The sequence below is a fragment of the Lagopus leucura genome, unplaced genomic scaffold, assembly GCF_019238085.1.
Source record: "Lagopus leucura isolate 7727_CA_CO unplaced genomic scaffold, USGS_WTPT01 Super-Scaffold_760, whole genome shotgun sequence".
Taxonomy (NCBI): domain Eukaryota; kingdom Metazoa; phylum Chordata; class Aves; order Galliformes; family Phasianidae; genus Lagopus; species Lagopus leucura.
The window spans coordinates 1,912,078-1,927,273 of NW_024962257.1; the positions used below are offsets into that span (position 1 = coordinate 1,912,078).

Sequence of the window (15,196 nt, forward strand, 5' to 3'; positions counted from 1 at the left end):
TCCCCCGTTATGGCATGACCTTAATTGCCATCATAATTTCTAGACTTTGTGTCATCCTGGCATGATGACAAGCGTTCACCCACGCTCAAGAACTAAGAGTGAGTTTGCAAGGACAGAGATTACTTTCCTGGACACAGCATCTCAGATACAAAGTGCTAATGACACGCCACGGCCCGGCCTTGGAACAGCAGGGGCCGTTTGCTTTGGTCACTGGGATGAATTCCTTTGAAGGCAGGAGACCAAAGCACCATCCCCAGAGACTCCCCGACTAACCTTGAGCAAATCACTTACCCTTTCTCTTCGCTTGGAGGTGGGGTAAGCAGGGTAACCTCCCTCGGGGGCACTGCAAACTGCAGTGCATGTATTGAAGACACGCAGGTGGAAAGCACTACTGCAAAGTTATTTTATCAGAGATTTTCCTTTCGACGCAGTGAAAAAATCAGCTGTATGCGTTGCATATTGCCTTTCCTGAGACTATTTTGATGATCCAGAGTGGTCAGCTTGTCGGAGTTCTAATCCCAGGATCTAATCTTGGAGGCAAAGAACAGCTGATTGCCAGTGCTGTTTACAGAGTAGTGCCCTTGGGGTGATGCAGCTGATGCGCCCACCCCGCATTGCTCAGCACAGTGAGCTGAGGCTCCTCTCACCCCTCCAGGACAAGGACACCCAGCTTACCCTGACAGCAGTGGCATGTGGGTGGCATCACTCACACGTCGTAGCCCTGGGTCACCTCCTGGTTAACAAGGCCGTGGGTGGAGGATGGCCATCCAGACAGCCAGACCTCATTCTCAGAGCATGCACATGGCTTTAGTCCTTCCCAAGATAACAAAAATACATATGCATGTAAGTACACGATATAAATACAGCCTCTAGCAGCAGCAACACTCTTATGTAGCTCTCTCCATCTGCAGACAAATGTAGGAGATCCCAGAAGCTCCAAGACCATTCCAAAAAGGGGAAACATTGCCTTTTCTCCTGTGCATGTCTATTGCAAAAAAACCAAACCAACACTTCAGTGGTGACATAGCAATATCATTCTCACTGCTCACAACTGTGAAGAACAGGCATTGCTTTGGTACACATTGAGATTTCAGTAAGGTTGAAGCTTTATTTACAGGACAAAATTCCTCCTTCAAAAAATGACAGAGCTGAAGCAAAAGAATATTAACGTAATATAATGAATACCAAATGCACAAAATTCTGACTCAGTTAAAGGCAGACGGCTGGGTATTCTGATAAAAATGGGCCTCAATTTTTTAATTCTTTCTTTCATTACCTGGCTTCTACGTCGGTCAGAGCAGCAAAATATAGTTTCTTTGATATGCAGCAAAACTGAAAACAATCCTGCCAGGAGCACAAAACAAAACAAAAACTCCCACAAAGGAGAAAGCTATAAAATTTGAGAGGCAACAAGGCTTTCAGAAGTGCCAGCTTCCCAGTGCAATGGCTGGAAGGGTGGCCCGGCCTGGCGGCGGTTCAATCATTTTGTAACGAAGGACAAATACTTTCAACATCCTGAGAAAGAGGGCGGAGGGAAGGGGGGCACGGCTCCCTTGCTTTCCCTCCTCCTGCTATTCTTTCTCCTCCCTCCCCCCACCCCCTGGATTTTCAATAGCTCTTTAGTGTTTCCATCAAAGGCTTTTACCATTCATTGTCCCTTTCTGGTGCCTGCCTTCCACCTGTCTATCCATCACAGCCCTAACCCAGGTCCTTTTTTCCCCCTCTTTGCTATTTTTCACGCAGTGGGATTTGTTTATAAGCTTCTGTATTACCTAAAATTGAGGGGAGGAGGCTGCTGGAAGGAAAGTGAGAAAGCAGGATTAAGGAGTAGTAATTCAGCTCCATTGCATTTCTATCCGACCAGTCATAAAATGTGCAAATCCTGTTCCTGGGAATTTCATTTCGGAGACCTTCCCTGCCACTGCCCTTCGTGTGCCCCCTCTCACGTGAAAACCAGCCTTGGGAAAGCTGCTTGTACCTCCAAGGATACCAAGGGACATGGCAGGGAGAGGGCTCTGAGCAGCACAGTCGCAGGCAGACACCTCAGATGGGCCGATGGGCAAAGCGGTGGGAGGCAGCAGGGACCAAACCTGGCAGGATGGGAGGAGTAAGAGGGGAGAGGCCCATTAGGCTGACAGCTCTCAGCACTCCTTGTCCATAACCAATTAGTCTGGATAAAAGACAGAAGTAAGGTGGCCTTCCCGACCGCTTCATCCTGTAAGAAAATGATACAGAAATCTACAAGATCGACCCATCGGCCTGAAGAGTTATTTATTATTTTTCAATAAAATGTAAAGAGATTGAATTGGTTTCCCATCAGGAGCTCAGTTCTTTGTTGGGCAACTTTTTGAACAGTTTGACCATACATATGACAACAGAAAATGCATTTCACTTGCTTGCAGCAGCAGCTTGCTATAAACCCAGTCCAACAAAGATTTACAGTTCTAGCAGCAGTGGGGTATATGAAATGAGAAGCCGTTTCATCCTTAAACTGCTCTGCAGTCTCGTTGAGATGATGGAAGTCATCGTTCCTAAGGCCAGAGGAGTGCTGGAGTTACGCAGCCGGTTCGGCTGTGCTGGGAGCAGGAGTGCAAATTGGGTCCAAGACGAAAGGAGGTCCACAGAAACAGCAGCCCTTGGTTTTGCTGAACAGTCAAAAAGAAATCCTTAATGACGTTAGCCTTGCTTTGCAGGCTGAAGAGGAGCACTACTTCCATCAACTAAATAATCTTTGCCTTTCCCGAGGGCACTGCATAAGGACAGACTGTGATTGCTCACCATCCACTCTGATGTTTGTGCTCTTCCCACCCACCAGCAGCCTCAAACCTGAGCAGGACTTTGGCACAGCAGGTGGTATCCTTAATCCCACGGAGGGCCAGCCCGGAGCCAAGATTAGCAGAAGAATTTGTTTTCATTAAAATCCAACCTACCATTACCATCCTATCTGATGGTGCAGGTTTAAAATGCGCACGTCCAGCTATTCTAGCAGTTCTGTTTCTGCAGGGAAAGGACAGCTCGGCAACCTGCCTCTTCACTTTCTAATGTCTTTCTTTTAATCAACAGGTAACTAAGACAGACACAGCGAGGAATGTTAAACGCACCTCCTCCTGGAGAATTCTGCCAGCAAGGTCAGTGGAATCGGGACTTCACCTTCGTTACGTTTCTTTTGACTGTGTTAACTTTTAACACTTTTTTTTTTTTTTTAATGGGACCGTGGAACAAAATAAAATAAAATATACAGAAAGAGACATACAAATAAACACTAATACACGCAGGAAAAATACAAACCTTAGCACCATGCACTCCCCTCGTTATTAGACAAAGGTTGGGAAGGGTTCACAAGTGTAAAACGCTCATGTGAATTACGAGATTACTGCTCAGTTTTCTTTCAAGCCGTGGGCTGGAAACAGATGGTGGCTGTAGCATTTATGACGACACAACGTGTTACTGCAAGCCTAGCCATCTCCTCTCCCTCCTCAAAAATGCAGCTGCAAGGAAAATTGTGGAAAATCACATTAATAGTCTCTTCCACCACGCAGTTTTCCAGCCCTTCATCCCTGGCCAGCACACAGACAGAGCCATCTTGGATCCCAGCAAGAATATTCTCCTGAAGCCTGGCCTGCGTGGTTACCACTGATCAGCTCTTTTAATGGCTCATTAATGAGGAGTCAGTCAGCATCTTAAAAAAGGCTCCAGAAGGCAGGTCCCTAAGGTCATAGCACCTGCTATGTGACCTCAAGCACTCAATAAGGGGAACACTCAAAAGGAAGCACGCAGACCATCCTTCAGCTGTTTGTTATTTACACTTTCAGTTCAGGCCAAGTAGGTTGATCTACAGAGGAATGGGAGGACAGATAGAATATTTGCAAAAGCGTCTCCATGAGCTAGGGGCCCAAATCTCACTTCCAAGCATGAACAGAAATGTCACAAGCGCAAATGCCTCTCGATTTTCAGTAAGACCGCCTTTCCGTGTCTGCAAGTCTAGAGGCATCTCAGTGTCTAAGGGCAGAAAGAGCATCTAAGCTCATATTTAAATACCTTGCTGTATTCAAGACAAACTATAAGAGCTCAAGCTATGACAGCACATCTGCACTGGAAACCATGAGGTGAACCAGGGGTACAACCCCTCAGCTCTCTGGTCATCAGTGAGGGGCTTGTTTACACCAGTGGACAATTTGTCGTCCAGAGGACCTCTGAGTACTTCCTAAAGATAGGAAATATTTCTGTTCCACATTCTCTGAGGCCTAGAGGAGCATCAACTCACTAGCAGCAAATCCATTATCTTGGGATTTAGGCCTTTGTCCAGAAACAGGATTTCATCATTACTTCTTCACTTGAGTTAGTTAAGAATCTGGCAAATACTAATTTTTCAGGCAAGTGCCACCGATACATTAAATCTGAGTATCCATGATTCTTTCCTGATTTTGCTAGCATCAGTGCCTGATAGAAAGCATCAGCACAACATAACCTGTTCATCACTGCACATACAGATGTGATCCTGCTGTCCTCCCTGCAGCTGGATGTATGCAATGCAGCATTCTGCTTTCTGTGGTGTAGAACAAGACAGCTGAAAGCAACACAGACTTCTACCATTCCCTTTATCTCATTTCAGCAGCTAGTTCAGGAGGCTGCTACAGAAATTCAACACTGTACACATTTACAACTTTGAAAAGCTTTTTCCTAGGGGTAGAATCCTTCCACTGAACAGTGTTACACATCCACTGCATGGCTACCATAGTTAGCGACCTAAGACCCTTCTTCTCAGATACAGAAGGTACCTTATTTTTTTCTTTTGGAAACTTCACCCTGCAAAATTCATTAGTATCTTATGTGACAATGTATTTCCTGTAAGTAATGAGCTATAAAGTGTATTAGAAGTTTCCACTTCTGATTTTATCTTTTCCTGATCTAGCCTACAAACTCTTTTGAAGTTGCTCAAAGTGTTCTTCATGTATGCTTGTTTTGCTGGCAAACTTTTCCTTCATTAAGCAAGATAAAGAAATCAAGATGATATGATCTGCTTAATTTCCCACCTTTTCAAGGAACTATTTTAAGATTTTTTTTTTCTCTTGCCTTAGAAAAGAAATGTTGAATAAGGAAGGAAGAGTTTTCAGAGGCCCAGAAAAGGCAGTTGTTGCTAAGGGCTTTCTACTCTAGCAGTTTACTGCTAGAATGCTACTGAATAGTTAAAGATGTCTGATTTCTCTCAGTGCTATGGAATAGTTTTCTGAGAGCCTGCTGCTGAAACTAGCATCACTGCAGGCAATGCACAAGAGGAAAACACCAGGCTTACGCTGTGTTACCGCAGCAGGCTCCTCAGGGCCTGAGCAAGCAAGCCAGCTCAGATCATGCCTAACTTGAAGTGCGAGTAACTTCAAAGCAACATCTCATGTGCTTCAAGTTCAGCTTTACCACTGAGCATCTTGCTGAATCACAGCTAAGGGGAATGCAGGGAGCTAATGGGAAACATTTGCACTTGCCAACTCCAGCTGTGAGGTCCCTGAGCCTCCATTACATAGGCTGACACAGCCCAACAGTTTGGGTTGGTCAGCAGCATCTTCACAATCAGTGGATACAAGCTGCTAGGGGAGCCATTCTGAAATGCACAGAAGAGATATCCCTGCATAGTGACACTGTGACTTAAAAGCTGCATTTGTGGCCAGCAGTAAAATGCACAGGCTGCAGGACTCACGCACAGTCTTTGCAGATGGTTTAGTGGGCACGGTAGTGATGTGCTGATGGTTGGACTAGATGATCTTAGAGGTCTTTTCCAACCGTTATTATTCTATGATTATCTTTTGTCACTTTTACTGTGCAAACCCATTGCATTTAAGGGGGAATTCAGGTCCTGAAGTCATATTTGAGTGGCTGCCTTGAGTGAACCATTTCAGCAGCTCATTTCGCTGTGGGTGACTTAGGACAAAGAAGAGTCTTCCCTTCCAAGTTCATGAGCCTCAATTTCCATAGGAATCCTACTGAACAGACACTACCTCTCCTCAGCCATTTTGTGCAGCGTGAGATGCTCCCCGCATGAGGGATATGTCAGCATCAGGGAAACACAGGCCCTCTGGACAAGAGGAGAAGAGGGAAACTGCAGGGCTTGACAGCAGTCAGGGAGGACTGCATCTTTAGGAAAAATGACTGGAGGATGAGAAGCCATATCTTGGCTTCCTTGAAGTGTTGTAGCATCTCTCCCTCTTGCCCTGGCCCCACACAGCAGAGCACAGCTGGGCACTTGGCTCCAGCAGAGCAGAGCTCAGGGCAGAATATCTGCCCTCTTACAACTCCCCTGGTCTTCAGCTTCATCCAGCATCTCCTTTCTATGGATACACAGGTAAAAGCAGAGCGCAAATGAAAAGGTGAAGCATGGCTGGCATTAGGAGGACATCCCATGTGAAATGTCACGCTGATTCCAGCAGCAGAATGGAGCATATGACAGCTACTTGAAAAGTCATTGCTGGAAAACATTTTCACCTAACAGCAGAAAGCAAAGCTGAGATTTGAGTGTAAATACCTAGGGAAGGAAGGCAACGTTCAACACCACATCCCTGTGTCAGAATTAGCCTCTACAAAACAGAGACAGAAGGATTTTGGAACCACTTGAGGTTTACTGAAAGTCTTGAAAAAAAAAAAAATAGAATGTACAGATGTACAAATCCCCGAGACTGCTGAAAAAAATCACAGCAGGGGGACCCAGCAACTTTGGAGGGCTCTGGATACGCCAGTGAGGGCTACAAGTTTGAGTTCATCCCCAAAGGGAGCTGAGGCCACTCAGCACTTCACCCGCAGCCCCCTCTGAACAGAGTCTTCTTTCTTGTGGTCAAATGGGGGATATCTTGAATTTATGTCTTGCTTCTCCCCTCGTGAGCAAACGAAACAATTTCTGTGAGTAATTCTACCCACTAATTGCCAAGGAAAAGTCTGGTAATGAATGCTTTGCATTTTTGACAGGTCAGAGGCTTCCCTAAACAAAGTTGCTGTTTTATGTTTTCTATCAGCACATGTTTGCATCCGGGGACCTCAGCAGATTCCAGGGTGGATGAATCTCTGTGGGAAATTGCTCGTCCATATTTTCTTGTTTTAACTGCTCCAGGAAATGAGTCTATTTTTACAACACTAAACTGCAAAATAAGAAACCATTATCTGCTCCACGCCGAGAGTTTCGGGTCAGCTCTCAGGTAACTGTCATTCCCCGTGAAGTCAATGGAGTTGCATCTATTTCTGCAAGGTAGTTATGCAATTGGTTGATCAGTTACTAGAACATGCTGCTACCATTGGCCTGAGGAGTGTCTCATTTTCATATGACTCAAAGTCCATCCAAGCCCTGATGTATCGATAAGTGAAGTATTCGAGTATTATGGTCTGTAAAGATGATCATTAACTGCTGAAAGATTTAAGCATAAACATTTTCCATCAACACCTACTCTGTTGCTGTATGATCGTTATATACAGTAGATTTCCTGGATTCATTTTTCACTTGCCAAATAAACTGAGGTGGGCTTTTCAAATGTCTAAAATGGCTTTTATTCCTGCTAATTTCTGATTGCTCTAAAGAATCAATTATTTCTTTTTTTTTTTAATTTCCATGGGATTTCAAGTGCTACGGATCCATCTGCATCCGTGTTTCTGTACTTCGCACACCTGATCTTAACAGCCGCTCAGTTTCAAAGACGGACAATAAAACAGATGCCTTTATTACGGATGGTCAAAGGTACTTCACAGAGGACAAAACAGTTCTGATCTTGGAAAGATGAGCACGCGGCTCTCAGGCTGGGAACGACGTATTCTTGACTTCACACCTGACATAACAGCTCATCAAACATCACTTGAGAAACAAGCGTACAGACAACAAACTTAGAGACAATATCCAAGGAAAACACTACCTAACCTATGACTCGTTCTTTGATTTACAGCTGTGATTGCAGGCCCCACCTTACAGTCATATGCCATGATAATAGGTAGCAGTTCAACGAGAACCAGCCATAACTTTTATGTGTTGTGGTGATTCTGAGCTACTTCAGCACATAATTTGGCCTGATGCAGCAAATAATTAGAATGACTGATAGGTGACATTCCAGAACTGAAAAATGAATGATCAGTCTTCTGGTGTTGTTCACTTTCTTTTCTAATTCTTTTCTTAAAATAAAAAGTACCACATTTCACATGAAATTTTAACTGATTATTTTTTCTCATCTTCAATGTGTCTGTTATGGACACGACGGTGAGTTTTCAAATTATGCTCTCTGAGGTTCCATCTTAAATGGGAATTGCTGGCATTAGTAATTGCAGACCTGAACCCAGCTCTGCCAGAAAAGCAGTTTTTCAAAAAAAGGAACAAACAAGGCAAAATGGCAACCTGCACAGGAGCAGAACGGGGGGAATCCAGCTGCACGTTCTACTCTCGTTACTTCATATTTGGGGTTATCTACAACGTACTTCGACACTCTAAGGGCAAGAAGACCCCTATCTCCCAACTGGGATCCTGTGTCAGAAAAAGGGTAATAGACACCAACTCTGCTCCGTTTGCCTGAAGTCAGTGGAATATTTCTGCAAAGTCACAGGCTCAGGCACTGGTTTGAAGAAGGGTAAACACAAGCACCTCTTAAAGTGCTTTTCCACTTTAGGGCCTGGGAAAAGAATTCAGGATTGGGCCTATGATAAAAACAGCTCCCTTAGGAAATGCTACCCACACCATAAAAGGAAGGAATTACAATGAAGTGAGGGGAAGGACAATGAAAAATTGTCTACTGAATTTTCACAAATTCCCATAAAATCGGACTCTTAATTTGTTCTATGTGCATAACTTTCATTACAAAGTCACAAAAGGTTGGCTCCTTAGAGATGCAGGAAATGACTAGCTCATGATAGCATAAAAGGCTGCATAACTGCATGGGCAGAAAGCTGGATTTTCATCAGTCACCACATTCTTTGATATGGCAGTTTTTGGATCATGTATCCAATGCACAATAATTAGGCAAAATGACTTACCCTCAATCTTTTCAGTATTTATCTCTAAGGGTGCAAGGATTCATTCTTGGAAAGGAAAGATGGTCGTGTGATTTAGGGCACTGGATGAGCACTCAGATCTGAGTCCTATCCCTGGTTCTGCCATAGCCTTGCTGTGTGACCTTGCACAGTCACGTCTCCGTGCCTCGGTCTCGCCTAAAATGGGATAACAATAGTTCTTTATTTCAGTGGGATATGAGCACAAACCCATTCAAGGCTACGCCACATAGAGACTCTAGAGCAAAGAGCAGCATAGGAAAGCTGTGACATGACTAATACCTTCTGTTAATATGTGGGAAAACACACAGTAATTACTTAAATTTAAATATATATATATATACATCTATAGGCTCAATTTTGGGGAATAAAACACTAACAAGCTTTTCTCTTCCACATCAAATTAAAGCACACATAAGTGGAAACCTCACTGGTTCCAGCAATTTCTATGTCTCTAAGATTTGCTTTTCAAGAAGCGGTGGAGTTGGAAACACCAAGAAAACAAATTCCTTGAAAACAAATAGGTACCTCTGCTTTGTTTAGGTTTGAAAGCGATGAAAACTTTCAGCTCAAGAGAGGGCCAGATCAATATTCAGAGTAAGAGTTTCAAAGCCAAGGAAGGGGTATATAAACATTATTTCCTCCACTTTACAGTAAAATACGAGCATGCAAATCTGAGGTAGCTTTGCAACTTCATCTTTGCTTTTGGGTGCACTTCCAAATTAAATTATAAATGGGGATACTGAGTTTAATTGAGCTGTCAAGTGTCTGAAGAGCTTCAACACCACTATTCCAGAGTTACAGCGTTACTGCAATTGGACAGAGCTTCTAAGGGAGCCTTCAGCACTATTTTGCCACATGCAAAGATGAATCTTCTTCTCTCCATAAACATGTGTCTATATAAGAGCATTTGTTTTTCACGTGTGTGGTCAGTTACAGGCTTGTAAGCCTGGGAGACAGATCTCAAGGCACATGCCTAGATAAAGCAATTGATTTCAAGATAAACAGATCAAAGACTGTTCTCGCAGGCAGAGGGAAAGCAAAGAGATGTGTGATGAGAAAGAATCGAGGAAGGGAAAATTATTTCTGAGAGAAACAGAGAGATGGGAAAGTCAGGCAGAGAGTAGCTGGAAAACAGCCCACAGAAGGCGAATATGGACCTGAGGACAGCAGCCAAGAGAACCTCACAGCTGGAATGTTGCAGCCCACTGGAGGGAGGAGATACATGAGATGCTGTTCCAAGTAGAATAAAAGGCTTAAGCTCAAAGACGCAGAAGATCTGGAGCTGCCTAGGAACCTCCTGGGCTGGAGAGGAGCAACTGCTAGTCACCATGTGCTAACAAAGCGGATGCCAAGTAGGACGAAAAATGGCAGAAGAGGAAGGAAAACTGGCACGTAATCTTTGACTTCACTCAGAAACAACTGAAGGGCAGCTCCAAAAGTTGGAGCACAGAATTAAATGCAAAAAATTGACTAGAGAATCAGCAGTCATGCACCGTATGATGACACTGAGGTGTATTCTGACACTTCCCTACACATAGGCTTTTTGATCAGAAAAGACGGCAAAAAGGATAACATCAGACCAAGAACTTCTGAATCTCCGGACAGGTGAAGCAACTGCAGAATGTAAACAGAACATCTTGCCCCCAAACCTCCACCTAGTTTGTGCAAGGACAAAAACAAGGCATGGAAGCACTGCGTGGGAACGGGACTTCCAACAACTGCCACCTTCGGGTCCCTCCTCAAGCACCCTGCTGCACCCCACCCCACAAACAGCAGTTATCAATCATGTATCTGGCGGCTCCAACTGCTCACACCCTTCCCTCTGTCGCTCCAAGTGCTGCACTTCAGAAGCCCAGGCAGAGTCCAACTCCAACAGACAGTGGAAGAAGGTATGACACGGCATTCACAGATGCACAGAGAACTGTTTAATTTACAGCCACAATGGTGAAACAAACCATTTCAGAGCTCGGACATTCAAAGTTAAGTCTGACACTCATTCTTATATTCACTTATTGTGCTTAAGTATTAGAGAACACAGGATTACATTAACAGTACACGACAATCTGAGATCCCTGCAGGACCGAGGAGTGAAAGGGATGAGCAAGAATGAAGGACCGGCCCCTCAAGTGGTGTAAGCTGGTACCGCTCCATTGCAGGCAACAGAGCAACAGTGATTTACACCAGCTGAGGATATGGCCCTTGAAATGTCCAACTTAACTTTGAATTAATGTCTCCTGTGTCACAACCTTTACAGTTAGTGCTCCTTCTGGTTGTTATCTGCCAGCTCACAGAAGGCCCAACAGCACGGCCTGCGATGCTCACAAGGCTCCGGGTAATATCTCAGCCGGGTGACAGCAAATGGCACGTATGTCCTGACACTGCTCCTCGTGCTTTAGAACTGCGGACTGGATCCTCATCTGATGTAAATTAGCTTAGGGGCGGCTGAAGTAAAAAACATTTGCCAATTTATACTAGCTGAGAATATAGCCCTGAGATTTTTGTGTTATCTGCTGCATGCCATATAAACATTGTGCTCGAGAGCAAAGGCTCATGTGCGTTTCATTCCTGGTAACAAAATTAACTCGACTCTACAAGCCTCAAACAAACGACTACTGGAAAAGACTCCATTCAGTCTTCATTCTCTCCTGGTTTGCTGAATTTGGCGTAACACACTTACTTGCTGGCACCAGCAAAATGCATGCCTCTTAGCTTACTTTCTTCCCGAGAACTTCACACAGGCCAGACTCGCTGGTGGTGTAAATCAGCAGAGCTCCGTTACAGTCAACAGAGTTACTCCAGGGAGTCTGGCCCACACGTTTCAATGCAACCTCTTATGCCAGTGTGACCATAGGACTCTCCAAAAGGTTTTTTGCAAATTATTCCACTTAAGTGACTTCAACATCCTCTCATACCTGCACAGTGTCTGAGTGGGTCACATAATGCTTTTCATCTACACGATTTTAATGGATATATGATTTCTTTTTCATTAGATATCTTTCAGACAAAAAAAAAAAAAAAAAAAAAAAAAAGGAACGGAGCAACATTATTGGCATCCCACTGAAACATAAATATATAAATTACATTTTATACACTTCTTTAAACGCAGACACATACATTCATGTGCATAACATTGTGAACAGTACACTTAGTGGAAAACAAGCACAGACAATCTTAGTTAAATGTATTTCCAGTTTTGGTGCTCAACAAATACACCGGGAAAATGACCACAAAATAGAACGGTGACGAACTATCTCTGCATTAGCATCTGAAACCAATAATGCCTGTTAGCTAACATTGCTTTGTTTGGTTGAAACTGGACATAGCTAGAGGGACGGGGGATGGCTGAGCTATACTTAAAGAAATGGAAAGGTTAAAACTCTCTCTTCTGCTGTTTTAAGGTTCTGCAGCTCACTCACACTTGAAGGTATTTTGTATTTGAGTGGAAACGCTGTCTCAAGATGAACTCTTTCCCATTCCAAACTAAGAGGAGAAAACTCTTTCATCTCTTTGCCGATGTTCCACAAAGAAAAGAATCCAGTAGTTCATTTTACATATCCAATGAGATAACCCAAACAAAACAAAGGATGCATAATCCAAACTACTGGGGTGGGGCAGTGATTTTGGCCCAGCGAGGAGCCATGTCATATCTGGCACAGCCCTGAATTTCCAAAGCAGTAAAGCAGGATTTAGACATGTGGCTCCTACTGCAATCCAGGGGGAGCTCAACACATCATCCTTTGGCACTTTGAAAATACAGGGGCTCATGCCAGACTATTTTATCTGCCCTGCTATAGTTAAAATAGATTTTGATGTTATTTGGGCTATTCTACTACAAAAATATGACCACAAAATGCTTTTTTTTTTTTCTTCTTTTTTTTTTTTTTTTTTTTTTTTTTTTTTTTTTTTTTTTTGGTTCAAGAAAACATAGCAGGCTTTCTCAGGTATATAAAACTGTTAATTTTTAGATAAAAATACAAACTTCACCTTTACAAAAACACATATTTCTGTTGAATACACATAAAGCATAACATTTTACCAAAAATAAAGAATTTTAGGTTTTGTTCAAATATTTGCAGCAAGGTAGTTCCCATGCCACCATGACATTGTACAATGCAGATACAAGAACTTGTACATTTCACACAGCTCCAACATGTGAAATAAAAGTATCTGTATACTGATAAGAATGACAATTGCTAACACAATATCACTAGTAGGCAACTGGCATAAGTCTGAAAGGAAAAAAAAGGATTTTTGCATGGATATCCTATGATTTGTTTACGCACGTCTCTCTTTTCTTTCCTCTTTATTTCTTTTTACGTAATGCTTTAAATTACGGGGGAGGTTGGGGAACACAAACCAAGAAACGTCTAGAAAATTATGCATAGGTATACCACTTTTATTTTAATACATCTCATTAGTTTGCATCCCACTAGGAGAAATACCGCAATGTTTCGTGTTCTTACTATTATACCAGTCTTTTATATGTGTTATTGGCAAATGTAGTCCAAGAGATAATAAAAAGCTAGGCAAAGAGTAAAAAGAAAACTTAATAATCACTTTATGGTGTAAAAAAAAAAAAAAAAAAAAAAAAAAAAAAAAAAAAAATTTAAGGCTCCCCAGAAGGTTTGTTGCTTTTTTTGTATAGACTTTTAAAACACCACCAAGCAAGGATGTATTGTTCTATAGTGTTTGCGTGGCATTTGATCATTTCATACATTCCTGCTTTTTTTGTGCCTGAAGTCCATCAGTGTCCATCCATCTTCATCAAGAACGCAGGCACATTTCTTGACGTAAAGCACCGTTGACTGCTCTGACAGAAATCCACTATTCACTCAGATTTTTGTCATGTTTTTGGGTACTTTTGGTATCCTCCATTCATTCATTCAACTGTCTTTTTTCTTTTCTGTTTTTTTCTTTTTTTTTTTTTTTCTTTTTTGGACAGGGAAGCTTCCTATTGTTTCACAGAGTGCTACAATACTTGCTTTGATGTCACATTAAACAAATGTACATTGTCTCTTTGTTCTCATTAAGTGTTCTTTTGAGCCAGTTTTGTTTTGTTTTTTTTTTTTCCACACAGGAGAACAAATAAAGTATACAGTCAATAAGCACCATACATAGTAGGTTCAGGAATGTAACAAACCATGTACATCCATGTCCCAGAGAGAAGTTTTTTTTCTAGCTTATTTTCACCTTACATCTGCAGGAGAGAAAAAAGATACAATAACTCTATGATTAGAATCAAAGGTCCTATCCTCAAAGCAGATGACTTAAAAATTAAAAATTAAAAGAAAAAAAAAAAAAGCTGTTCTGCATGAAGAGTCACTAACCTGGGGCAAGGAGCTCTAAATGCTGCTCTGATTGAGTTTACATGCGCACTTTTAAGGGTTGAATTTTAGAAAATCTTTGCTTCTATCATACTACTCCCAATAAATACCTGTTAATCTGAAACAGGATATCAAGTTTAGCATTCTTCAGAAAAGACACATCAGTAAAAACGAACACTGCCATCGGGAGCTTATGTGCAAAACGAGATGTTCGAAATTCGGTTCACCATCATAAGGGCATTCGGTACACACACTGCAAAATCCAAATCATTCCCACTCCAAACACTAGAACCAAATGCAAGTGCTGCAATTTGCATAATTTACAAGTCATTAAGAAATGAAAACTCCGTATTCAATTTGGAACGTGCGTCTCATCATCATACACCGCTAATACGCTGGCCAACAGATTTCAGGCATTTCTGCATTCAGAGGGTGTTAGTTTTTCACTATGCTGAAAACCTCATGAATTTTGATGACTGACTGTTATCCTACTGAGACTGAACAGAGCAAAAAAAAGATCTTAATTTTGTGCTGTAAGTAACACAGGGCCTTGCAACACAAAAGAGGCATTTCTAAGCACCTTCCTCCTCAGGGGCACGTACAACCAATCCCAGTTCATGCCAAAACAAGGGCTTGATGGCCATGCAAAGAATAATATTTACTACATACATACACTCAATGCTGTATAGACAACGATGGGAACACAACAGTTTGTAACCTGGCAATTCATTCATGCATTATTATGTGATGTTTGACCTCAGAAATCAATAATAATGAAACAAAAGCAGAGGCGATGGAACTTGAGATTTCAGAAGCTGAAGTATTAGCACCCTCCAAAAAAATAAAAATGAAAAAATAAAAAAAGG

General features: G+C 42.3%; 1 protein-coding gene across 7 annotated transcripts in view; it reads right to left on the reverse strand.

Annotated features, from left to right (window-relative positions):
* Positions 1-2,257: 2,257 nt before the first annotated feature.
* The window catches only part of PDGFA (platelet derived growth factor subunit A), a 33,204-nt gene continuing 20,265 nt past the window's right edge, over positions 2,258-15,196 (reverse strand). For 2 of the 7 annotated variants that reach the window (XR_006177620.1, XR_006177619.1), the window contains 2 exons: positions 14,334-14,448; positions 10,909-14,203 (listed from right to left, as the gene is read on the reverse strand). Coding sequence is in view for 3 of the 7 variants with exons in the window: in XM_042864286.1 (XP_042720220.1) it covers positions 9,029-9,162 (134 nt within the window). In the remaining 4 variants the exon portion in view is untranslated. Of the gene's footprint in view, positions 3,489-8,988; positions 9,163-10,908; positions 14,204-14,333; positions 14,449-15,196 lie in introns of those variants that run through there. The other 5 variants (XM_042864288.1, XM_042864287.1, XR_006177618.1 and 2 more) reach the window with 4 other exon arrangements.